This window comes from Podarcis tiliguerta (genome assembly GCF_965153285.1).
Source record: "Podarcis tiliguerta genome assembly, chromosome: 10".
In the NCBI taxonomy this organism is placed as follows: Eukaryota; Metazoa; Chordata; class Lepidosauria; order Squamata; family Lacertidae; genus Podarcis; species Podarcis tiliguerta.
This window is the reverse complement of record NC_139543.1, coordinates 31,370,121-31,396,633: the sequence shown is the minus strand read 5'-3', so window position 1 is coordinate 31,396,633 and position 26,513 is coordinate 31,370,121. Positions and strand designations below refer to the sequence as shown.

Sequence of the window (26,513 nt, the reverse complement as noted above, 5' to 3'; positions counted from 1 at the left end):
TTAGATTAGCGTTCTCGGAAATGAACCACAAGAAATGGATAAGCCCAATAGGAATGAAATACCTTCAATGAATCAACTAAAAGAGTCACAGAACAGTGAGTTAGTTACCTTCTGAGCTTCATAGAATTGAAGCCTCCCTGGGCAAGGATGAAGGAACCCAGAGCTGATTATTTTTTTATCTGGTACTTGGTTGCGAAGGAATTATTACTGAATTTTTTTGTGGTTTTGAGATTGGATTTAATCTGAGGATTATAATTGAAATATTGTTTCAGTACTTTTACATGCTAGCAACTTTGAGTTCCTCAGAAAGTAAAGGAATAATAAACAAACTAGACAGAGAAAGAGGGAAAAGCAGCACTGGGAGGTGGGGTATTTCTGGTAGCAGCTGCAAGTTTTGCTTCCATTTTTGATCAACAGCAGTTTAGTGTTACATTCCAACTTTATACTGTGGTTCAAGCCCATGGCCTGAAGTTGCTTTTTGTCAAACAAGGTTTATTCGAGATTAACCACACATCATCTTCTTCAGAAAAAAATGGCAAGCTGCAGTTAATAAAGTAATGAAAGCAAAAGCTTTTGGTCTTCTTCTTGCAGCCATACTGGTCGGAGGTAGGTTGTTGATGTACAAGCCCAAGGCTCATTCTGAGTCATTCCCATCTCAACCATGGTTTACAGTGATGTCCAAACCAGCTCCCTTGTTTAGGAAATACTTTGCGGGCTAAATAGGTTGTGTCCAGATAAATTATACAAAAAAAAGAAAAGAAAAGATGAAATAAAAAGATGCTTAAATGTTTTCCTTTTTCACTGAACAAAACGAAAATGCAAGCAGACCAAGTAATCTTGTACAAGGCAAAGCTAGCTCATTTGAAAGAAACTGGGCTTTATGGCAGGCCTGTTAATCTCTTTATTTAAAGCTGCTTCTTCGTTTTCGCTCATGTAAAATGTCAGGTCCTTTCTATCTACTTGTTCACAGTATTTCTACCTACTGCACGAGAACAAATAACAATTTCTGTGGCTTTATGCCAGGCTGGCAAATAACTGAGACAAGGTCAGTTGGAACAAATTTATAAAAGTTCAGTGTCAAAGCCCTTTTACAATTAAATTTTCAATATGAAAACTGACATGGCAGGCTGCAGGGACACAGCTTCCAAAACAGCTCACAAGGTCTGTCAACAAATGGGTAAAGCTGGAAATGTTTAGAAATACCCACTCTGCAAGGGCAACAAGAATATTTTGTGCTACGTTTCCAAGTGAGATATACTTTGAATGGAAATACAAAGTTTCTTTGCATTTAGTCAGAAAGGCATTTCTCGTCTGTGTGACGTTTCAGTCTAAGCCAAGGACTTCAGAGTTCACCAGCTTGACAGTTACACTGATTAAAGCTTCTTTTTAAAAACCTTTTCTTTAATCAATTCGCACGTGTGTGTTTTTCTCCAGCAGGGCTAACATCCTGCCTTATATATGACCTAGATCTTATAGCTCTTTCTTCTAGCACTGCTGCTTATATTAGTTGGGATTGTAGGACTTTAGGCATAAGCCTGCATGATATGCCTGAGCAGTGGGCATACTCTGTAAAAAGGCACCAATAAAATCAAGATTTAACCCTCTTAAACAATAAATGATGGGCTGTCTGCATTTTACATTAATTTACTTCAGGGCCAGCTCCAGCGTCATCTGCCGTGTCATCAAGTGTCATCTTGCTGAATGGAATGGTACTTGATGTGTACAGGAGTGATGGGTGAGAGGAGGCACCACTGGACACCTGACCTCCTGGCAGCGACGTCTCTGCCACTTGCTAGGAGAAGGTGAGGTGGTCAGTGCTGTTTGAGTGCATCCATGTGCCTACACAACATCCATCATAGCACCCCTTTCTCTCCTGGTAAGCATCAGAGCCTGCTGCTGGGAGGCCAGGCATGTGATGCAGTCTCTCCTCACTGACTGCTCCTAAATGTGCACCTTTTCCACTGAAATATTCAAAGTAATGACTTGCAGAGCAATCCAAACCCTTCTTGCACCAGACTTGTTGGGGGCGGGTGGGTGTTGGGTTGAGTGGTGGCACCTTTTGGCTAAGCTCTACCAGCTGAGCCAGCTTCCTGTTAGCCTCTGACAGGAAGTGACCCAAGCTCTGACAGGAAGTGACCCAAGCGATGCTCCATGGGTGCTGACCTCCTCCGTCCACATGCTGGAGTATCAGCACCAGCAGAGTCCATCGCAAATGGAACATTCTGAGGAAGGGGCAGAGGCGGGGCTGAGCTATTCAGAGATTCACTGGATCCTGAGCTGGTCAAGGAGGTCATAAAACATGATGGGGTACATTTGAATTTGCAATTAGGTATAGCATGGACAATACAGATATAGCAACAGTTAATATATATATAAATTAAAACTTAGTCACTAACATATAACCTTAAATGATAATCCTTAATTATTATTAATGAAAAGCCTTAATCATTATGATAGCACAGCTTGTTCCCTATGTTTTATGGCAATCACACAGAATTTGGTTACCCTTAGCGTGATCTCAGGATCCTTGTCCTATACAAGGGATTTTAGACATTGAAGTTCGGATTCATTTGGAGATTTTTGCATAGCAGGGGTAATAAATCCCGAGCGTATATCCCCGTAGAAACGGCAGCGTAACAAGGCATGAGAGACAGTTTCTACCTCCATCAAGATGCAGGGGCAGACTTGTTCCACGTATGGTTTACCCTCGAATCTGCCCTGCAATAAGGCAGATGGCAGCATGTTGAATCTAGCCAGCTGGTCTCTCTGCTGTCAGGCGATGCCATTGGGCCAATCTTGACCCAACAGCTGTGCCTGCCTAGAGCTGTCACAGGGGCTGGGCCCTATTGCCCTCTCCCCACTTTCTGCTGTCATCGGTAGGGCTACAGATGTGGCAGCGGCTCTGCTGCCCTGAAGGGTCTTGGCAGCAGCGACTTTGGATTGTGCCCTAAATTGCTCTATTGGTGGTGGAGGTATCGTTGGTAAGAGCACCAGTGGTCAGCACAGAAACTGGTTGTAAGCAGCTACAAGCCATTTTACATTTACATTTCCCACAGTGAATAACAGAAACAGTAGAGTGGAAAGTGACCCCCTGAGGAACATCTAGTCCAACCCTCTGCAATGCAGGAATATGCAGCTGTCCCATATGGGGCTCAAACCTGCAACCTTGGCATTATTGGCTCCTCACACTAACCAACTGTGCTATCCAGACTGTGTGTCAACATAGCATTGCAGGAATCACTTCTACCATAAAGTTTCAAGGTGATTTATATATTGGAACAGAAAATGTAATAAAAATAAAAGTAGGTAGGATCAAAAAGAATCTCCGACTAAAAGTGATCCTATATAAATTCAAGACAAATAAACATCCAACTGCCACTGCAAACATTAGTATAAGCACTATTAAACAGCCACTAACAAAGCCATCAAACCTCACAAAATAAAAATTAACAGCTAAATGCCTGGGTGTGGAAGTACATTTTGCCCTGGTACTGAAAATATATCAATGTTGACAACAGGCAGGTCTCCCTAGAGAGAGAGTCCCACTGTTTTTTTGGAGGGTGGGCACTCTGCCTGCCCTTTGGAGTCATACATATTTTTTAAAAAAGTTTAGTTCTGTGCATTAACTTTTAACCTTTAAATGTTACAGGATATATACCTAAGCTTATGGCAAGCATGTACTAATTTCCCATTCAAATCCAGCAAAGTTAATTTTTAACATGCCACGCTAAGAAGCTACTGTAGCATGTACCACTACAGAAAATGCAACCCAGTTAAAGATTTCACAAAGCAGTCTTAAAACCTACCGCCACAAATGTTCCTTTGTTATCTAATCTTTTCTTTTATTCCTAAGTACCATTTTTCTAGTTACAGATAATAAAACTTTTCATTAGTGATTGTGCTTCCTGTCATAATGTAAATAATGCATGCTGATCTATAAAACATGCAATGAAAACCTTAACGTTTTCATTCAGTTGTTTTAGTTGTGCTGATCAAAGTTTTGGCACTTTCAAAGCTAAATCCATTAGCTCATAAACTGTACCTTATTTATAATTTAAAATATATGGCTAACATGTGGAAAGTTTAAAAGCAGCTATTGTGCTCAAAAGAGGGCCAATTTAGGGATACTTTTTTATTATTTCCTACTATAGATAGCATATAAGGAAAAATATAACATGAAATTGATCATGAACTCACTTAAAATGTCCAAATCTTTCAAGGAGAATTCACGAAGCATAAGGAATGCAACCTAGTGTCGCTTTTAATAACAAATGTTGTGCATGCTCTGGCCATATGCTCTGCAGCTTATGTAGAAAATATTATACTTTAAGAGTTATGACAATCAGTCTTTCTCATTTATTCTCGTTATATCTAGGAATAAAATACTGATTCCTTATGCTACTATAGTACACTTTCTGGGATACAGCCATGAAGTACATTCACCTCAGAGAAAATGCAAATACAGGATCTGAGAAGCCATAAAGGGCATTGAAGGAGGAAGTAATGAATGAGAACTAAAGATGCTCAGAGGCTATTCTTAGCTTTCATCTAAGGCCTAGATGTCAGTTTGGGGCATTCCAAAGAGATGTATAGGCAGGATTTCCTCACGATCACCTTCATAGGTGGTTTTTAAAAAACCTTTCATATTATTTGTGAATTTTTAAAGAGATGCTATACAAAATCTGCACATGTGCATCTGACACTAGAAAAAATACCACCATGAATCACATGGAAAATACTCCAGGAAATAGCCTTATTAGACTGTTGCAGTTTGAGGATAAATCAAATGCTCTACAGTGTTGAACTTTCATGTGCAACAGTCTGCTCAATGAAGTCGAATATAGTTTTGTTTAGGCACGCACTAAGAACCAGAGGAGTAGATAAAGTGGCAGAACTAAAAGCAGTGTTTTCCATGATACAGTGGTACCTTGGTTCTCGAACGGCTTGGCTCCCAAACAAATCAGCTCTTGAATGCTGCAAACCCAGAAGTAAGTGTTCTGGTTTGCGAACGTTTTTTTGGAAGCTGAATGTCCGACGCAGCTTCTGCTTGACTGCAGGAAGCTCCTGCAGCCAATCGGAAGCCACGCCTTGGTTTTTGAACCATTTCAGGAGTGGAATGGACTCCCAGAACAGATTAAGTTCGGGAACCAAGGTACCACTGTACACATAATTCCGGATGTCTCTCACATTCCTGATTGAATAACACTGTTGTTACCTGTGAGGAAGAGTTCCATGTGGACAGCTAAATACATAGGCATATGTTGCATCAGAACACCAGTCTGCCTCCAAACACACAGGTGGAATCTAGACATATATAAAAAATGTTCTGAAAATGCTTCTTGAAAAATATATTGAATTTACCATAGCTCACCATCACAATCTAGTGTCACATTTGTATAATGCACTTTACAACGCACTTAAAACATTTTATTTGCAGCTGTGTAGCTGAGTCCACAGACTGCTTAGAAGTTTCCTCAGAATTCTTCCTCTTGAGTAAATCAAACAGCCCAGTTCCTGAGCCTTGGGATTTTTTTTTTACACAGTTTCCAGTCCGTTTCGATTAATTCACAGGTTTAGTCTTTCCGGGGCTCTCATATTTCTTCTGGGTCTATCCCCTGGTTGTGGGTCAGAAACCCGCTTCTGCAGCTGCTTCCAGACACAATTTCAGGATCCCAGCTGTTTCCTCTCTGGCACATGGGGAATCAAGCATCCCTAATGCACAGTGCTCCTTTTTAGCAGGATGCAACTTCAATCAGCTCATGAACTAAGAGGCCAGCCCTATTTTATTAGCCCTTTTGTGCTAATAAAATTCATGCTGCAGTTGTTGCATATAGGAAAATCTTAGTATCTCGTCTGTTAATGTCTGTACCTACAATTCCCAGCAGAAAAGCTTCCGGTTTTTTAGTATATGTACATTTCAACATTTTCTTAATTTCATTATATATCATATCCCAGAAGCATTTCACTTTCTTACAATCCCACCACATATGATAAAAGGTACCTTCTTTTTCCTTACATTTCCAGCATTTATTATCTACCTTACAGAGTTTGGCTAGCTTCACCGGTGTAATATACCATCTATACAGGTCAATAGATTCTCATGGCTGGTACAAGCAAAGTCAGGATGGGCAATGAAGGGATGGGCTTGCAACCATAGGAAGCTAGTGTCACATTTGGGAACCCAGTGTTCCTAAATGTTGTGGGGCAGGCATTCCCAGCATTTCAGCACTTGCAGAGGAAGATATATACAAATCAGAATAAGGATGCAGTTAGTAGAGGGCTTTCAAGTGAAGGAGGAACGGAGCTTGACAACTCGACCCACCTTGCCTCATGCAGAATCTCATTGCAGCACATGGCTGGAGCAGAGGCTACAGACTGAATTTGTATGCAAAATGAAATGTAATATTAAACATTAAAATGGTTTGTTTAAGATCTATGTTCATTATGGGGAAGGTCCATAGGGTAGACCATCTGCTTTGCATTCAGAGGTCCTCAGGTTCAGTTCCACGCTTGCCCAGGGAGGGCTGCAAGGGAAACCAGCATGAAGCCCTGGGGAGATGCTGCCAGACAGTGCTGACACTACTAAGTTAGATGGACCAATGGTCAGATGTGGTATAAGGTAGCTTCCCATGTTCCCAAGAAATATTTAAAAAATCCATACCTTCATGCAAATTCTGTTTTATAGGCTTTATCCACCTGTCAAAGTGGCCCACTGGGGGGAGGGAATGCAGGATGAGACCCACCAGCCGGGAAACGTTCCCTACCCCTGATCTAAATAAGCACTGCCCATTAATATCTAGGACATAAATGCCTGGTGGTTTAAAGGAATGGGCTACTTATCCTACTCATCCTAGTCCAAAATGCCCATCATCTTCTCAGACACTAGTAAAAGGATTTGTGGGGATGGGAAGAAAACCTGTTTGCCCCATGGTGATCTAGTAAATTAATTCTGCATTTGGGAATAGAATGTGTCTTTTCAGGGCAGGGATGGCTCTATTTGTGCTAGATTGAAGAAGAGACATAGCTGTACAATTCTGGGTAACCTGTAGACAAGTAATAAGATGGGCACATGAGCAAAATGGGACAAAGCCATCAGAATTCAAATAAAACACCTTCAAATGAACTAACTTCTAAACCATGTCATACCTTAAAAGAAAGCTCCCATTTTGTAGAAGCTCCTAGTTGGCTTTTAAAGCTTTCAACTCCTTTATTTTTTTAAAAAAAGGTTTCCCGGTTTTGAATAGTTTCAAAAGAATCCTCATTGTAAATCGGAAACCAAGACGCAAATCACCTTATGGATAGAAAATTACTAGGTTGTATGAAACGAGAAACTAAATCTATGCACACCTTTATCAGACGGGCACTAACTCATTTGGAAGAAACAAAAGAATCCTGGTTTTCTTTTCCTCAAAGAGGTCACATTTGCCAACGATCCTCTTTCAACTGATAGCAGCCTGCTCTGTACATGTATGGTACTTATCATTCCTATCTGCTGTCTGCTCCACAGCTGTTTAAAGTTCCTACTGACCACTCTCATTCTCTTTTTATTTTAATTTTGTCACCAAACACCCTTACACAGTCAACACAACCTCTCAGTTTTCTCTCCTTCTTTCTCCTTCGCCTCCTCTTTTCTGTCTTCTAGAAAGGCATTTGCAACAAAGAACGAGAGATAGCGAGATAGTTTATTTAGAAACTCTGTTGAAAATTCAACTCTCTTTCAACACCACAAAGAACCCTTTGTTTATATGGCTTATCATATATATAAACACTTACTATTTAGGTTGTTGGAGGAAGCAACACTGATGCACAGAATTAAAAATCACTAAAATTGAAATGAAAGTTTCTTTTTGAAATGCATTTCTGCTGTAGTATTCATTGGGTCTCATTTGTGAGATTTATTTCAGCAATCATGTGGACTGTAGGCTTACTTTCATTTAAAGTAAAATATTGGATCAGACAGAATTCTAAGTTGACACACAGGTGCAATACATTGCTCAACCCTTGTTCTGCCACCTTTGAAACACAAGAGGAAGAGAGATTATGCCTTTGTGGCATAAAATACTAATTGTATATTTATTATTTTAATATATATTAAATGGGACGCTCTCAATAGAGGGCTTTAGTACATCTGAATCTGTTCTATCTGAAAGAGAGGCCAGAACGCTCAGGGAAGCAATTCCTTATTCAACTATTTTTTTGTTTAAGCAGTAAGAATTATACTTTGAAAAAAGTTGTGATCTTGTGCTTCATTTGTACACTCTTATTTCTGCCATCTAGTGTCACTTTGTACTTCAGATTATGCTATTTTTCATAATTAATGGGAGCAGAGGTTATACAATGACATACTTTGGCATAATCACCATTAACAACCATGTAGTGTATTATAGGGTATATGCATATACTTACAGAGACTGGAGAGAGTGCAGGTTCTGGAGTGCTTCAGCAGGAACTTGCTTTAGCAAATTATTCTGTAGCATTCTGTGTTTGGAGAGAGAGAGAGACAGAGAGAGTGAGTTAAACAATTTTAGCCTACAAACCAGAGGCCAATGTTTATTATCTTACACTGGTATAACCCCCCGCCCCCCGAAGGAAAATGGTTAGTAACATGGGTGTGAGATCTGGTCTCCAAAACAGAGTGTACCACCTGCTAGTTACCAATATTTTGAAACCAAGGTTTAGAGATAAAACCAAAACTTTGTAATATTTGAGAGCTAGAGTAGCATAGTGGAGATAGCTGGAAGACTCTCTCTTAGACTAAACTATCTCACAGGGTTGTTGTTAGGATAAAATGGGTAGGAGAGAGAAATACATGGAGGAAGGTAGGATATTATTGAGATAAATTACCGTATTTTTCGCTCTATAGGACACACTTTTTCCCCTTCAAAAATGAAGGGGAAATGTGTGTGCGTCCTATGGAGCGAAGATGCCATAGCCCTGCAACCCTCTCCCAGCTGGAGAGGTGACGCGCGACTATGGCAGGAGCCTCTCCGCTGCGCCTTCCCGCTGCTCCCTGACCTGCTCTTTGGGGCTGGTGGTGGGCTTCCCCCCGCCAGTCCCAAAGAGCAGGTCGAAAGGAACCTGAAGCACCAACCCCTCTCGCTCTCCAGGCTTCCAAGGTAGCCGCCTGAACACACCTTAAATGGCACCTTGTTTTAGAGCGGAAAAACAAGAGGGGGGAAATTCTCCCCCTCTCTGCGCAGTGCCTCCTGCCGCTTCGCTGAAGGGGCACTGGGCAGAGAGGGGGAGATTTTTTTTTTCTTGTTCTCCCCCCTCTAAAACAAGGTGCGTCCTATTGTCCGGTGCGTCCTATGGCGCGAAATATACGGTAATAAAATGTAAGTGTGTGCCTCTTCTCGTCATTTAAAGAGCTGTCCATATTGTGGATGAGTGGTTCCAGTCCCATTTGGATGGCTGTTTTCAGAAGGTGATGCTTGAGGAGTGCTCTTCTGCCCTGTGGAGTCTTCAATGTGGGGTTCCTCATAGTTCAGCTTTATTCCCTATGCTACATGAAACCACTGAGCGGCGTCACCTGCAATTTTGGAGTAGATTGTCAGCAATATGCTGATGACACCCAGCTCTACTTCTCCTTTACATCCGCAGGTGAGGCACTTGTCTTGTCTCTGCACTGGACTGGATGAGAGCCAACAAACTGAAGCTTAATCCGGATAAGACTGAGGCTCTTGATGGGGTTACCTTCCCTCTGAGGGAGCAGGTATGCAGCTTGGGGGTTACTTTTAGATCCTTTGTTGTCACCTGAGGCCTTGGTGGTGCAGAGTACCTTCCATCAGCTTTGGCTAGTGGCCCAGCAGCACCCCTACCTGGACAGGAATAGCCTAACCTTTGTTGTCTATGCTCTGATAATCTCTAGGTTAAATCCTTGCAACACATTATACATGGTGCTGCCCTTGAAGACAGTGCACAATTCAGTGGCCACTTTCATCACCAGAGCAAGATGGTTTGAGCAATTAATGCCAATTCTGGCTTGAACGCACTGGCTGCCAATTAGTTTCTGGACCCAATTCAAAGAGCTGGTCTTGACCTATAAAGCCTTAAATGGCTCAGGACCACAATACCTTAAGGACCACCTCCCCCCATATTAACTTACCTGAACCCTGTGATCATCATCTGAAGCCCTGTGCCATCTACATTACATATATTTAGGCACCAGGTGAAAACACTCCTCTTCTTCCAAGCCTTTGCCTAACTAAACAATATATGGCCTTTTGAACTGTGTTATGTGTGTAGTGTTATTGTTTTCATTTGTTACTATAGCATGTATTTTTGTGTTTTTATATTGTAAACTGCCCTGTGATCCTCAGATGAAGGGCAGTATAGAAATCTAATAAATATTAAATACTTAACAAAAACATAACAACACAGAGAATAAAATGCAGCTTAGAAAAAAAACAATCTAGAAAAATAAGAACGAAAACTGGGACTACACATTTGCAGAGGCCTTGCTAGATAAGTATGTTTCAAGGAGGTGTAAGAATATAGTCAAAGGCAGTGTTGCTTAACTTCAGAAGAAAGATGATTCCACACAATGGGTGAAATCATGGATAAGGTACTCCGCTTCTCAAAAGGAATGTTTTTCAGCAAAAAGCTGAAACCTGCTTGGTTTCATAAAGACCTGCTTGGAATGTACTTCACAGTTTAACCAAGTTAAGTTTGTTAACAGTTAGGTTTATCCTTAACTGACCACATCTACCAAGAAATAACATAAGATATGGGCGTAACGTTTCTTAAATACTATGATGTTTGAAGAAATTAATCTACTCATTTTGTCCATCTTCCCACCCATATAAATAGAAATAAAAGTGACCTCCTTTTTTCCATCCTCATTATAAAATGTCTCTGAACTTTGAGAACTAAAACCTGGCCTTCTGTAGGAAGTTAAAGAAACAATTACAAAATTAGATATTTATTTGATATTATACAGAGACATTAACTTTATGAGTGAACTCATTTTGGGACATCACTCATCTTTCAAAGTTTCAAGGTTTAATACAATGAAGCAAATGCCTTATTTTTCTAAAAGCATTAACCATCTTTTCCTGGTCATACTCTGGTCAAAATGAACAATTCCCTTAAAGTGTTGCTTTAGTATTAGGCCCTGAGATCTTTTAAACAAACCACATAGAAATGTTGGTTTACTTACAGTACTTTAAGGCTGAAAAGCCCAGAAAATGCTCCTTTGGGGATGTGTGTCAAGCCATTTCCTGCCAGACGTCTGCAGGGTTAGAACGAAAAAAGATAAATAGATTTTATTTTATGTGGAATTAATTTGGATGTTAAAATACACAGGACAGTTATATTGCAAGCACCAGGGCTAGGAGGAGTCGTTTAAGATCCTAGTTTTGTCATCATTAACATTCCGTGTGGAACATTTCGTAACTACACAGTCCATTTACTGTCAGCTGTACAAATGCATTTGCTTCAATAAACCTGGCTTACAGTGCACGCCTAATTGTCCAACCTGTTCTGCTTCAGTAGCAAACAATGCAAAATTACAGAATGCGGATTGGTTACTATTTTCATAACTTTATATTTGCCCCAGTAGACATGAATTTTCCCCAGCAGACATAGAAAGCACGCAGATAAATTGCCAAGCTTCATTAGCTACAAGAGAGCACATGGTTACAAAAATGGTGCACGTTCCTTCACAGTGTTGTGCTTTAAAAAGCCGACCGGTCGTGAATGGATAGAAATTACATGTGGAAATGAGCTGATGATGATTTGCCTTTCTGTGTTACATATGTGCTCCTTAAAATAATGTTAACTGCTGATGTCAACCTGAGCAGAGTATCAGAGGACTTTGATAAATGTTATGTCAACTTTCATTTCAAATACAGCGGTACCTCGGGTTAAGAACTTAATTCGTTCCAGAGGTCCGCTCTTAACCTGAAACTGTTCTTAACCTGAAGCACCACTTTAGCTAATGGGGCCTCCTGCTGCCACTGCACCGCCGCTGCACGATTTCTGTTCTCATCCTGAAGCAAAGTTCTTAACCCGAGGTAATATTTCTGGATTAGCGGAGTCTGTAACCGGAAGCTTATGTAACCTGAAGCGTATGTAACCCGAGGTACCACTGTACATCACTGACAGTAGCGGGATAGCAAGGAAGAGGCACTTCTCACCTGCTCTCTTAAAGGAGAAGCATGGGCTGTTTCAAACAGTAGTTTTGAAAAGCACCTTAAGCACCTGAAGACAGCCTCCAACACTAAGCAGGATCACCCCACCCCCACCCCCCACTAGCTGATGCAATGTGGTGCACCCACATTATGGCCATTTTTTCCACCAGGTAAAGACCTTTTAATTCAGCCAGCCCTTTTAATTTGAATTATTTGCTTTGGTGCATTTAAATGTGCAACCAAATTGGTTTCCCTTAAAAACAAACAAACAAACAAATAGCAAAGGCTGATCTGGTTTGGGGGAGGGGTGAAGGATACTTTGTATTCCAGATTCTGTGTTTTTATGACATTTGTATTTATAACTATTGAACCACATCTGTGTGTTTTATTGACTTTTGTGAATGTCCAGAGAATTTTGGTCTACGGTAGTCCAGAAAAGTTAACACCAATGTTATTCCATGCATTATTCCCTTTAGTATAATTTGTGTCAGTGGGAGAAAAAAAATAAATTCAACCATGGGTTGGCCTGGTTTTATGTGGTCATTATTTTATTTTAAATCGCTGCTACCCATCTGGTACAGCGAAGAAATGAATGAAAGACTGCCATTGAACTCATTCATGGTTTGGGCTGCAGTTGAGGTTCTCCTTGGAACAGCCAGGGTTGCCTGTACTTTTCTCTGCCTTAGGTTTTGAATCTCATGATTTAATCGATTTTCAATAAAATCAAAGCATATTTACTCAGAAGCAAGTTCCCACTGCTATGAGAATTACAAGGTCTAAGATATAAAATAAATGTTCATAAATGTACCAGGCAAACACATACATAAATATATAAACCGTGTGTCTGAAACAGTACAGGAAAACAGTCCTAAAGCCATTTTGACTCTTCAGTGACCTCAAATATTCCTTTGCAGTCCGGATGGAAATGGGAAAACCTCCCCATTGTCTCTGTGCTCACAAATCCTGCATTATGGGCACAACTGGGTGTGACTAGGATGAGCCTGTGACCTGGACTCAGGAATTAAGTATTTATCATCACAAAAGAATGGCCAGGCTGTCCAGGTAAACCCATTAAGAAGTTTCCTGCCACACAGGATTCTGCTGTAGACCGCCCCTTCTGTGATATATGTATGATGTATTAGAGGTGGCCTTGAGCTATAGGGTGGCAATTTCGAAAATCTATTTAAGGGCTTACACACATTTGTTCTGGGTTCCTCCCTCCTGCATGGTGGGGTGAGCACCCTGTTGCAACAGTTTAATAAAGATCAGTCTTACTAGCTGCTTTGCTTCTCAATATTTTCTGGTTGGCCTGTTATTTTCTCCTACTGATAGAGAACCTACATAAGGATTTTATACGGGCTCTTGGGTACCCCATAAGGGAAAAGGAGCAGTTTTTTCTTATAAGACACTAATATCAGTGTGAATTACTCTATAAATAGACAAACCCATTTCTAACGTAACTTTCAGGGTACAGGGCTGTTTGCAGATTTATTTAAAACCAACCAACCCAAACACATACAACCATCATAAATGTATGCTGCAGAACAACTGCTGGTGGAAGTGAGCACTTGCAAGCATATAACACCTGTGCTCAAAGAGATGCACAGATTTGCTCCCTGGCCAAGCTCAAGGTATTTACTATTGGCATATAAAGCCCTTAACAACTTGGGACCAGTTTACCTGCGAGATCGCTTTACCCCACATGCGCTCACTTGACTGCATCAATCAGTGTAATTGGCACCACTATAGGTGCCACATAATATCAGTTCCACATTTGTAAGAACTCAATCGTTTAGTGTGACAGCACCTGAACTTTGGAACTCGCTGCCCATTGAGATCAAGCAGGTGCCTTCACTGTATTCTTTTCTGCACATGCTAAAAAGATTCTTGTTTTCAACAAGCCTACCCATATGCTTAGGAGGTTGAGGGAATTTTAATATGTTTTAGTATTTTAACTTCTGTGTGTGTGTTTAAAAGCAGGGTTGTATTTCTTTATTGTTTTATCTTTTTGTAAACCACACTAATTTTTTTTAATCAAGCGGTGTATAAATTTTATGAAACAAACAATAAACGCAATTTCAAAACCATGCAAATTCCCAAGTTGCCTCAATTTTTGTATAATCAAGGTAGCCACTCTGACTAACAAAACTTCTACAAGTTGAAAATATAATAAATTCTATTGATTTTTAACGGTTGGGTAGTGGCACCATCGTTCCCCTAAGTGCTATACTAGCAGCAGCGGAAAACTACTGCTATGAATGCTTCAGCATATGTCCAAACTGAAGCAATGCTTCCATTTTTAAATAAGCAACACGACAGAAATCTAAACCATAACCTGCATTTTATTTGCTTGGCTGCATCTCGTCTGAGACAACGGAGGAGCAAATGGACTGTAAACAGGAACCTTGGTTAAATTAACTAAAGGACAGGCCACTGAAGAGGCTGAGTCAGACTTTACAGCTGTCTGAACAGCCGTATGCATGAGAATTCAAATGCATTTGGATATCCAGTTTATTATTGCTTTGAAAATAGTTAGCTTTTATAATAGTTATTGTTGCTAGAATAATCCTCTGTCAGAAAAAGCACGAAACTAAGAAAAATAATACTTTTTGGCTATTAACCCAAATAGTTATATGAGAAAATACATTGATTTTAAAATGCTGTGTTCTGCTGAGCAGGGCTTTTCTATTTTAACTAATATTGTGGAGTTCTTACTTCATACCAATCCTGTCTTGTGACGGTGGAATTTATTATGTGTCACTGGCTGGCTGCCAATCTGGAGGCATGCATGTCTGATCATTCAAGCTACTATACTGTACTTTAAATACAACTATTATAATCTTTACTTTGCTTGTCCCTTTCTATACAGGATTATAATATGAACTGGGCAACTTCCAGTGGTATCTGCACACCAGCAGAATGACTTCAGCTGGTGAGACACGACGTCCCCTTCTTTCCCCTCCTCCCTGAAACCCTCTACACATACCCCAATTCTGCTCTGGAGGGTGTGGTCAGAGAAGTCAATTTTTGTGATGTTGCCTGTTTTCCAAAGTTTATTTACATCACTGCACTACAAAGTTACTCAGGCATGGCAATCCTTCTCCATGGAACTATGGCAAGGCTACATTTTTTATCTGCTCCACAACAGCACATCATTCGGATGTGACTTGTGAGAGATTATGCTCCTCCAGTATTGCTAGGTTTTGCGACCATATAGTAGAAGAGTTTGGATTTGATATCCCGCTTTATCACTACCTGAAGGAGTCTCAAAGCGGCTAACATTCTCCTTTCCCTTCCTACCCCAAAACAAACACTCTGTGAGGTGAGTGGGGCTGAGAGACTTCAAAGAAGTGTGACTAGCCCAAGGTCACCCAGCAGCTGCATGTGGAGGAGCGGGAGAGGCAAACCCAGTTCACCAGATTACGAGTCTACTGCTCTTAACCTGGCTCCTACAGTGTATACACTGATACAGAGTACTGGCACAAATTTTTTTTTTTTTTTTTTTTTGCTGTTCATAGCAATTTATATTGCTTACCCACTACACTTGTATCAAAAAATCCCATAAAAATAGTGCCAACTGCTCATAACAAATAAGTGAGCCAATTCTGCTAGGGGTAATAGGTAGCATTTAATCTACCCTGTTCCTTAAGTCCTGCCTTCCAGGTGAATATAGAGGAAGTACTGCTTCACCCCCTCTCAGAGCACCACAACTGCAAGCAAGTTTTACAGGTTGGCTTCAAAGGACATCTTTACCCTGCCAGCAGGTCCTTTCAGGTTCTGAAAGGACTCCCTTCACCTTTAAAGGTACCCAAGAGTGGTCACTGAACCTTAACTGCCTATTAACTTCCTGAACCTACCTGCCAATGTTGCCAATTAACCTATTTAAAAGCAACCATCCGAAAAGGACATCTGCCGGAAACCCAGTACAGAACAGGTGAAATAAACCAGCCAGCAAAGCCAACCAGCTGACATGCAAGCGATTTCTACTCGCCCCCCTGAAAAACAACCAGCTAATGTCCATACTGGATAAAAGGTGGAAGGGAACTGCAAAACTGCAGAAGTTTTGCAGTGCAGCATGCATGGGCACACAAGAGGCTGAATGCCCTCCCTAAGTGGCTGCAAATGCCATCTGACACTACTGCTTCAGGCACAGTGTAATTGCTCGATCTCTGCTGTTAAAAAGCTAGCATTTTTGTTCTGAAAATTGTAATTGCATTCTTTTACACTTGTGCTGTGTCTTTGTACTTCATTATGGAATTGCCAAATAGTCCTGGAAGGACACCAATAGATTAACAAAACTGAAATCACACAGGAGTAACACATATTTGTCATTTTAAAAAAGGCATGAGGCTTAGTTTGTTGGTTTGTACCAGTGACTGAGACAGAGCTAACTTTTAAGACAGCTTTGTCACTTGGTTGGCAAAATGGTTGTCACCCGAAACTAATTCTCAAATCATTCTGTTGAAAGGGAGAGGGGAAACAAAACAGACAACCCAAGTGAACTTATCTGTGCATTATTCTACTAAGGGCACCTGCTGTAAAGTTGTTGAGCAGTGCACTAAAAACTGCTTGGAGCTCTGCCCACACAGCTTTTGTTTGCAAAGCCCAATTTTTCAGTCTTAGAAAGGAAACTAGATATGTCTTATTCAATGATGCTGTAACTAGCCCCAGCAGCCTTCTGGCTTTCTCCTTTAGAGATGTAAAAGCAATCAAGTGGCTGCAGGTTCTACATAGTTTGTGTAATTCACTCAGTCATAGGCAGTTGTAGGAGACTGGATGGCGAGACTGTAAAACAGAACAATGCACTGGGCATTCAGAGCACAGATGCTGCGGTCAATAAGCTTAGGATTCCCATCAGGATGTCCTCACATGAAGCTATGCATCTCAGTACAAGTTTGGACCCTTGTCTAGACAGAAAGTGTGTTATAATGAGAATAGAGGCCATCCCAGTATCAACTGATCAGGTCTCACATTTGGAGCAAGATCCCTAGATACGATCCCCCTTGCCCCCATGATTATAGACAGTAGCTCATATTGCATGACACTGCTAAGTCAGGTAAACTCTGGGTATTCAGGAAGAGGAAGTGATACATTGATTTGCATAAACAAAACTGCAGCTGTCCACGATATGTGGGTTTTTGTGGCTTGCCACTAATTAGATGCCACTAGTGAGTGTCAGAGGGGTGAAGCAGAGGTACAAACACTTTGCTTTTAGTGAACCTCACCAGGATACCTGTGCCTTGAGTTACTGTTGATGTGAAGAATGAGAATCCAAAGCATTTTCAAATTCTTAGTTTTGTGGTCACTTTGTTACATATAGTCTTATGTGCATAAAGTGGTTTCCTCTTCTGGCAGGCCATCATCACTGTTAATCAACATTCCACTTGTGATCCTGTGTTTGATTAACTAGTTTTTATAGCATAGTGTTTTTTCTTTTAAAAAAAAAACACAGAAAACACCAAATAGAACAAATTAAGCTATGCAGGGTTCTGTGTTTCATAGCCAGCCTTGAGGGATGCTAAAAGCTAAAGAGTAAGGAAACAGTAATTAAAAGTGATTACAACAAGACGACTTAGTACCATGAAATGTGAATGCAAGTGTCCTTGACACAGGCAGAACCAGACAGCAGGTTTTGGTTTTGATTATAACTTCACTTACTATTTTAATAAACATGAGCTGGTATTCAAACTTTTAATATCCTGCTGCTTAACTATTTCCAAATAGCAATCCGGCTCTTTTAAACAACCCTTAAAAAAATTAATTTCTACAGCCCTGTCTCTGCTTAGAAAAGTTGTAGCCTCGTGGTAACTCGTTTAGGTTTTTTGTTTTTTTTGGTAAGTTTATTTCTAGAATCACAAGCAATTGGTGTGGTTTTTTTTTCCAGCTAAGTGTTTCCGCATGTGCCAAACGTGTCAGAGCTCACAGCTTTTTCTGTGCTGTGTTATCTGGTTCCCAGAGAAGTGCCTAAGAATGTTCTCTCAACTATGTCAGCCAAGGATACAAAGATACGTACAGCTCTTCCAGGAAGCGGAGATTGTGCAGCGAGTTTGAGGACAGTCTAGTGATGTTGTTCATACTGAGATCGCTGAGGAAGGAAAGAGACAGAGTCTTAATACAAGATACATAAATGCAGTATACAGCTGTTTGTACATTTTAAAGTAGCACATTAACAAAACAACAAACAAAAATAGGTCCCTTTCAAAGTCAGATGAACTAACCAGAAGTATTTAAGCCATTTATTCCAGATGATCCCACAAATTTCTATGGAATTGCTTTGAAGCAAATGGTTTTAGAACAGCAGATGTGGTTTATTAAATACAATTTTTAAAACTACTACCACATATTTTTGGTTGCCTTTTCTTATTATTAAGCTACCGATTTCAATACACCACGGTAAGAAATTAAAATAGTTGGCACAATCAGGTTGCTTCTTGCTTTCTTACAAGAAAATTGATTCCTATGGTAGATAAGCTGCAACATGATGAAACAATATTTAAATGTACTTTAAAACAGTGTAGTAACCTGTATTTCACTCTTGTTAGTTGCAGATTGCAAAACAAAGTAATTTTGCCCTATATTACTGCCCTAATAGCAAATATTTTGACTCACAGAAAACCAAGCACCCCCTACATTTCTCTTTTTAATGGGCTCCCTTTGCAGATTCTCAAGTTGCATTAAATAAGTGAAATGAACCACAAAACAAGGGTGCAATCTGATCCTGCTTGTAGCACACTTCCTGCTGGGGTTCCACAGTAGTTCCTGGCACAGGAAACCAACAGGTTTTCCTAAGTCACATCAACCTCACTTTTATGCAGTATTCCACTTAATTATACTTTTAAAAAGCCTGTTTCCTCCTCATGCTAGTACAGTGTAATTACCGTGGCTTCACTGGGAAGGCTCCACTAAAATACATGGGAGCTATACAAGACATTAAAAAGGTTTGTGCCCACTGTGGGGCTTTCCTGCACAAGCCCCATAGGAATGGGAGCTATCCAAGCAAATGGACCTGTGCACATGTTATTTATTTTTTTAATGAATCACTTCCCATAAAGCATCCTGAAGCAATTTGAAACATTAACAGTAATACACACACACACACACACAGAGAGAGAGAGAGAGAGAGAGAGAGAAATCTTTCATGCAGTGGCGTAGCGTGGGGGGGTGCAGGGGGTGCCGGCCGCACCGGGCGCAACATCTGGGGTGGGCGCGCTCGCACTCGCAGCTCTCTGCCCCTACCTGGGTTACTCACTCTTTCTCACTGCAGTGCTGGCTGTGCGAATCCGATCCAAGCCGCCGGGTTGCTGCCCACTGTGGAGGGGAGGGTGCCAGGTGTGCAGTGCGGTGCGGAGAGAGAGCGAGGGACTATCTGGGGGAGGGACAGTGCAGCGGGGGGGGGGGGCGGCGCAAATTACTTGCCTTGCCCCGGGTGCTGACAACCCACGCTACGCCACTGCTTTCATGGGTGGGGTGAGAAGTGAAGGGAGACCCCCCCCCCAGCTAGCAGTCCAGTGAAGACTGAGCATCCTCAGTGGCTGAGGAATGCTGACTGATTGCTTGAAGTGGGGTTGGGGGGGGGACAGAAAATACTCAATTGAAGGGGAGAATGGAGTATTATAGAACAATGCACGGCTGACTGGCTTGAACCCTGAACAGCAGCACTCTACTCAGCATCACGTTTTGCAGGTCCCACTTGTATAACTCACTTATTTTATTATATTTCTATAATTCTATAATATATTTCACCTTTCTGCAAACCACCAAGACTGTGTGCAACAGATCAAAACCAATAAAAAATGGTTAAATGAACAATAAAGAATAAAACATTGCAAACAGGAACACTATTTTTTTTAAAAAAAGACCAAATTAAGAAGTGTACTAGTAGCATAAGTATTGCTACAACCAAAATCAGCATATATAAAATACAAACAATTGCTCTAATCGCCATTTTTATTTTTAAGAAAGCGACAATTGTCCTGCTACGCTAACAGTGTGCACCATAATCCAGCTACAGGGGAACACAAGTTTGAGCCGCTGATTGTATTGGAGGAAGTCAACCTCAGACTTAGAACATTTTGCTTCAGCTGTCTCAGGTTGTAGACCTGGCAGCAAATGATACTTAGTACAGAACATCTTTCATTTTGTGGGAAATGTTATTTTAAGCAGGTGTTCTGGGTGTGCATTTTAAGTTCTCATCATGCTGATTATTCACACCAGAGGCTAACACTCCTTTTAGCCAACATTTTAATGCAGAAATACATTTTTACTAGTTTACAGCTATTCATTTGACAGCATACAGTTACACAGGGCAAACCTGGAAATAAATGACAGTTTTATTGTTAAGAAATATTAACAATTACCCATTTTCAACTCAATGTGTTGTTTAGCAGTCACTTCAAAAGCTAATTTATTAAACAACACCAGAGTAGTTATTAAATTCCCTCTTTTGTTGTAATATTTAATCATGCCTTTCTTTCTCTTCAGTAGTTGGCTACTACCCCCTTTGTTTTGGCAAAGGAACAAAAGATTTTCTTTGGCAAAGGAACAAAAGTACAGCAAATGAAATCCCAGTCAAATTAATTATATTTTAATGGACAATAAGATAAAGCCTTCGGGTGATGACGTATTTTGTACATATACCAGCAACAGTGCTTTTTAAAATGAATACAGTGATACCTTGGGTTAAGTACTTAATTCGTTCCGGAGGTCCGTACTTAACCTGAAACTGTTCTTAACCTGAAGCACCACTTTAGCTAATGGGGCCTTCTACTGCTGCCGCACCGCCGGAGCCCAATTTCTGTTCTCATCCTGAAGCAAAGTTCTTAACCTGAAGCACTATTTCTGGGTTAGCGGGGTCTTTAACCTGAAGCATATGTATCCTGAAGCGTATGCAACCTGAGGTACCACTGTACTACACATTTGAAGGGAAATGTTCTGAATAGGGCCGATTTCTGCAAAAACAAAGACCCTACAAATTTATACTATGACCAATATTGATACGTACCTAAGGAATTAGTGTCCAGTTTGCAGATTTTTATATAAAAATCAGATAGGGCTAAGGTAAAAAAACCAAACCCCAGTTGCAAAAATCACACCTGGGAACAACTGTCACAATCTCACTGCTGCTGTGCCCCAAGTTGGCTGTGGGTGGCCTTTGGAACCAATTTAGGAAGGCGAAGTCCTGGCATCTGGCCTCATGCATGCACTTGCATCCTGCTATGGTTGGATGTTGCACTACTTAAGCCCACCCCATCTTCCCCTAAGGACCAGACTTTCTCCCATCACCAGTTGTCATTCTCAGAGAAGATTCTTCTTCTTTGGAAGCTCCCTCAACTTCTGGCATCCAGCCTTCACCAACATACCAGTCCTAGAAGTGGTGGAGATCAGGAGACTTTCCAGCACTGCTGTAGCGCAGCCCTCAGAAACCCAGTGCTATCCTCCTCGACTGGGAGGTGACCTCCATTAGGAAGCTGGGTCCCAAGTACTCACACCTGATATCAGCATTCAGTAGGCTTCTGACCAGTGCAGCAACACTCTGAGCTACTCAAGGGCTGAGCTACATGATGACAAAGCTTTTTTTTTTTTTGCTAAGTGTACTTAAACTGGCTACTTTTACTGTGAATAACAAGCAGATTTTGGGGGTCAGTCCAGAACATGTCCCCAGTCTGGTTCCCTGCCCTGCACTCCAATTTGCCCTAAATATGCAGTTACACCTTTGGGGGACAAATAGCTTTCAACAGGGAAACATACACCAGATCAGGGCTCCAAGCAAGTTTTTTCTTCAAAATAAAATATAGTCTATGTATCCTTTTTTTAAAAAAAGGATTGTTGTTATAACATGTAGTTTCGCTCTTAGCCTCACTTGCTAGCTTTAACTTTGTCTACCGGGTTTATTGTGTACTCTCCAGGGTCCTGATGCCGTGGGCACCGTCGCAGGTGCCTGAGTAGTATTGTATGTTCATTTCTGCTATTCTCATAGCATTTTACCCACATTAACCTGGTGCAGATGTAACACTTCTTTTAGCCATAGTTAAGAAATCAAGGAAAGGGTCTCAGGGTTCTGAATTCTTTGTTTCTATCCTGCATGAAATCTTCCCTTATTCTTTCAGCAGTGAATATGGTGCAGTGCTATATCTGCAAAGGCTGCCCCTAATTGTGGTTGTAATGACAGGTTGAAACCTTGTAGCTGAAATTGGTTTGCAAACCATGATTTATGTTAACTATAGGATTGCAGAGCTGGAAGGGATCCTAGGGGTCATCTAGTCCAATCCCCCTTCAATGCAGGAATCTTTTGCCTCAAATCCATGACCCTGAGATTAAGAACCTCATGCTCTTATCAATTGGTTTGCACTAGTACAAATGCAATGTGGTCTTGTGCCTTTAGCAGCTGTGGGGTAGGCAGAAATTTAACAGAGTAAACCCTTTCTAGTACTGAAAAATGATTATGGGGAATGCTTCATATGTTTACATTCTGTTAGACATCTTACTACTTGTATGTGGGTCCCAATGTGCCTTTGGTTCCTCTGCAAAAGAAGGCACAAATTTGCATATGACAAAGTATATGCAATTTTTATGCAAATGTATGTCTTCTTTTGTGAGTGCCTAATCCACATACTAGGGACGTGGGTGGTGCTCTGGGTTAAACCACAGAGCCCTAGGACTTGCCAATCAGAAGGTCAGCTGTTGAAATCCCCGCGACGGGGTGAGCTCCCATTGCTCGGTCCGTGCTCCTGCCAACCTAGCAGTTCAAAAGCACATCAGAGTGCAAGTAGATAAATAGGTACCGCTCCGGCGGGAAGGTAAACGGTGTTTCCGTGCTCTGCTCTGGTTCGCCAGAAGCAGCTTAGTCATGCTGGCCACATGACCCAGAAGCTGTACGCCAGCTCCCTCGGCCAATAAAGCGAGATGAGCGCCGCAACCCCAGAGTCGGCCACGACTGGACCTAATGGTCAGGGATCCCTTTACCTTTTAATCCACATACTGCTTACTGAGCCCAAAAAATCCTGGCAGCACCCCTGCTTGTGTCCATAACACTAAACCATGGTTTAGCTTTATAGGTGAACCTTCCTGCATCCTCCCAGGAGCTTAGTGCAGCATATTTTAAAGCAATATTGATGTGGCTATAGTGCATCCTCAGTTATGGATGGCTAATCTTTTCACATACCGGTATATTTTTTCCATTTTCTACTGAGAGGGCATAGGAGTGACCAAATAACCAGAGATCTCAAGAAAGTGAAACTGAAGGGTCAGATTACATATATACAATGGTGAATCAATCAAGCAACTAGTTGACTTTTTATTTTCAGCGGTAGGAGTATTCTAAGCATATTAAGTATACTGACACAATGTTATCACTCTAGAAAATTCAATATTGTGAGCAATATATTAACAGGGCAGCTTCAACCCCCCCCCCCCCATTTAGATTTTTGGCTAATAGTTTGCCAGATATAAATATCAAACAATTACCTTATAGTAATGGGAAAGGATGATGAAGCGACTGGTTATCATTAAATCTAATGTTTCTAATATTATTTACATTCCAGACTGGCAGTGATCCTGTCCCCACAAAATGGACAGCACAATAGGGTTTGGATAGGCACAGATACTAGCAACTTCTGATTACACTGCTCCTTGGAATACCTCCAGGTACCCTACCTGTCTTCTTGCACAGGATACTGTTGCCAGGGTAAGGCTGTTCAGCAAAAGTCTGGTAGTATCAAGAGCCAGTTGCACACATGTACAGAGAGGGTAGTCTGTACTGCTTGACCACTGCTGCTGAGCAATAAACAATATGAGACCAGGGCATTGGTGCTACTATGAACTTAAGAGGCAAGAGTGAGGGAGAGGCAGGCAGTTAGGGAAAAGGGAAAAATGAGAATAGGAGAAACAAATGATGGGCCTTTTCCTACCTCACATGGCTGGTGCCATGTCATCCAGGATGGAGAACAACAGGCCTAGAGGGGTGGCGTATCTGAAAGTTGTGAGAGTTTGGCTGGAAGCTGGAGAGACAGTGACTTGTCTTGCTATGTGCTAGATTTGGTCTCCCCTGGAAACAGAATGGGGAAATAAGATCTGTTGGAGTGGTAAAACTGTGAGCTCCTTTATCCTTTGCTCAGGTTATATATATGTTTGTGGGTGCAACTAAAGCTATATATCCTAAAGATACCACAGTATCTTTGACCACAGTAAAGGTAAAGGGACCATTAGGTCCAGTCATGGCCGACTCTGGGGTTGCAGCGCTCATCTTGCTCTATTGGCCAAGGGAGCCGGCGTACATGTGGCCAGCATGACTAAGCTGCTTCTGGCAAACCAGAGCATCGCACGGAAACACCGTTTACCTTCCTGACGGAGCGGTACCTATTTATCTACTTGCACTTTGACGTGCTTTCGAACTGCTAGGTTGGCAGGAGCAGGGACCGAGCAATGGGAGCTCACTCCGTTGCGGCGATTCGAACCGCCAACCTTGTGATCGGCAAGTCCTAGGCTCTGTGGTTTAACCCACAGCGCCACCCACGTCCCTTTTGACCACAGTACCCTGGGTCAATATAGGAACCTTTGAAGCCTCTCACTGCTTAGAGACTTGGGTTGTGCGTAACACATCCATAAAAGCAAACAAGGCTATTTCAATGCTGAAACCTAGCCATACTGTAATAAAGATAATCAGAAACATGAATTAATACTTGTCTCAATATCTCCTGGTATTATTAAATTAATTATATTTTTTATTCTCCATACAAGTCACAAGAGCAAAAGTTTTTTGATTTTTTAAAAATGAATTTATGAATAACTTGTAAGTGCTTTTCTTCCTCTTTTCTGCACCAAAATGTTAACAACTTGTTTGTATGAGTTATATTTGCAGAAACGCATCTGCAAAGGGCATATACCACATACATATAAATTGGAATTTGACTAGCTGTTAAGAAAGTTGAAAGAAAAACAAGCTTCTCAAACTTCACACAGGTTAAGATAAAGGTTTCAGATTCGACAAAGTTTTTGACAAAATTTATTCCGCCACTCCCATCTCCCACATTAAAAAACTATTAGCAGAAAGGCTATTGAAAGGCTGTCCATGATCCCAGAGACTTTTCTGGAAACAGTTCTGTTTAATTCTCATGCCTGCACAATAGCAGTTTGGCACAATCAGTTATATACAAATGTCTCTAAAAGGGGCCTTACCTCCTCTTTTCCAAGGTCACTTGTTTCAAGGGTTCCAAATAGCAAAGAAAGTCAGTGGAGGGTATGTAGGGAAAGCTTGAGGTGGGGGGAAGAGAAGGAGCTTCTGTTGAGATATTTCAGAGTCAGGTCTCTTTCTATAGTGGGAGGGTTTCCCTTTAAATCTTTTTCAATAGGTTATTGATGGCTTTGAAACCTAAATGGCATTTGTCAACCATCAGTAAATCTTTAAAACTTTTTCTGCAAATAGCCCAACTCCGGGTCTCAGCTTTTCCCATTAATCTGTATGTAAGGCTTTTTCAGAGTTTAGATAATGCCTAGATTAAAAGGTCCATTCAGAAGGAAAAGCTTTAGCATTCACCTTGTGTACATAGCCATTTCACCAGTGGTATTCATGGGTTGTTATTTCAACTCTGCATTTGTCTTGCAAACAAGACATACGCCACAAAGGCTTGGTAGAGACATTCTTTAGTGAATTATCGAAATCTATTTGCCTATTTGTCATGGCTTGTTATTTTTATTATGTATAATCAGTTTGAATCCAGGAACTTTAAACTGACAATTGTTCAATTATGTTGCTATTTTAAAAATGAAAGGTACAATTCAGCAATGATGCTGATAAAGGACAAATAGGGCGGTTTGACTTACATTTTTTTTATTGTTCCCAGATGAGTTCCAACATCTTAGATGTTGCATTTGATGCAATTAAAAAGACCTTTGCAAAAATTGTTTTAGTATGTTTTGTCTTTTCCTTGTTTTATAGACTTCCATTGTTTATTCATTTTGTTCCTTTCATAAAAAGGATGCAAGAGGCAAAAGATTAAGACATTTTTAAATAGCTGGAAGCACCTTCTTCTTGCTCTCCAAATCACATAAACTGAAAATATTTCAAGATTGAAAGATTTGCGGCACTATTTGAGGCGTCCTTAGAGTTAGCCCCACAGTTCCATGTGAAGGTTCCACTGCTCAAGATCTTTAAGTGGACTTTAAAGACCTTTTTATTGCTGCTTTTAAAGGTTAGACTGAGTCTGTGTTTAGATTTCTGGCACGGCCATGTTAGTTCATGCTGGTTTTAGTAACATTTTGCACTGTTCAAAATTTAATAATGTCTTTTTAATCTGCCTTAACAATTGTACAGTTTAAGCCCCGTCACCTGAGGGACAACTGCTGCTGGAGAGCCAGCCCAGTTCCTCAGATAAAGTTGAGCAGAGA

The 26,513-nt window shown here is 41.0% G+C and overlaps 1 protein-coding gene across 1 annotated transcript in view; it reads right to left on the bottom strand.

Annotated features, from left to right (window-relative positions):
* Positions 1 to 26,513, bottom strand: part of LGR5 (leucine rich repeat containing G protein-coupled receptor 5) — a 68,176-nt gene that overhangs the window by 27,866 nt on the left and 13,797 nt on the right. Inside the window, exons 2-4 of the mRNA XM_083399533.1 lie at positions 18,145 to 18,216; positions 11,159 to 11,230; positions 8,407 to 8,478 (exon numbers count right to left, since the gene is read on the bottom strand). Of these exons, the coding sequence (XP_083255659.1) occupies positions 8,407 to 8,478; positions 11,159 to 11,230; positions 18,145 to 18,216 (216 nt within the window). The remainder of the gene's footprint in view (positions 1 to 8,406; positions 8,479 to 11,158; positions 11,231 to 18,144; positions 18,217 to 26,513) is intronic.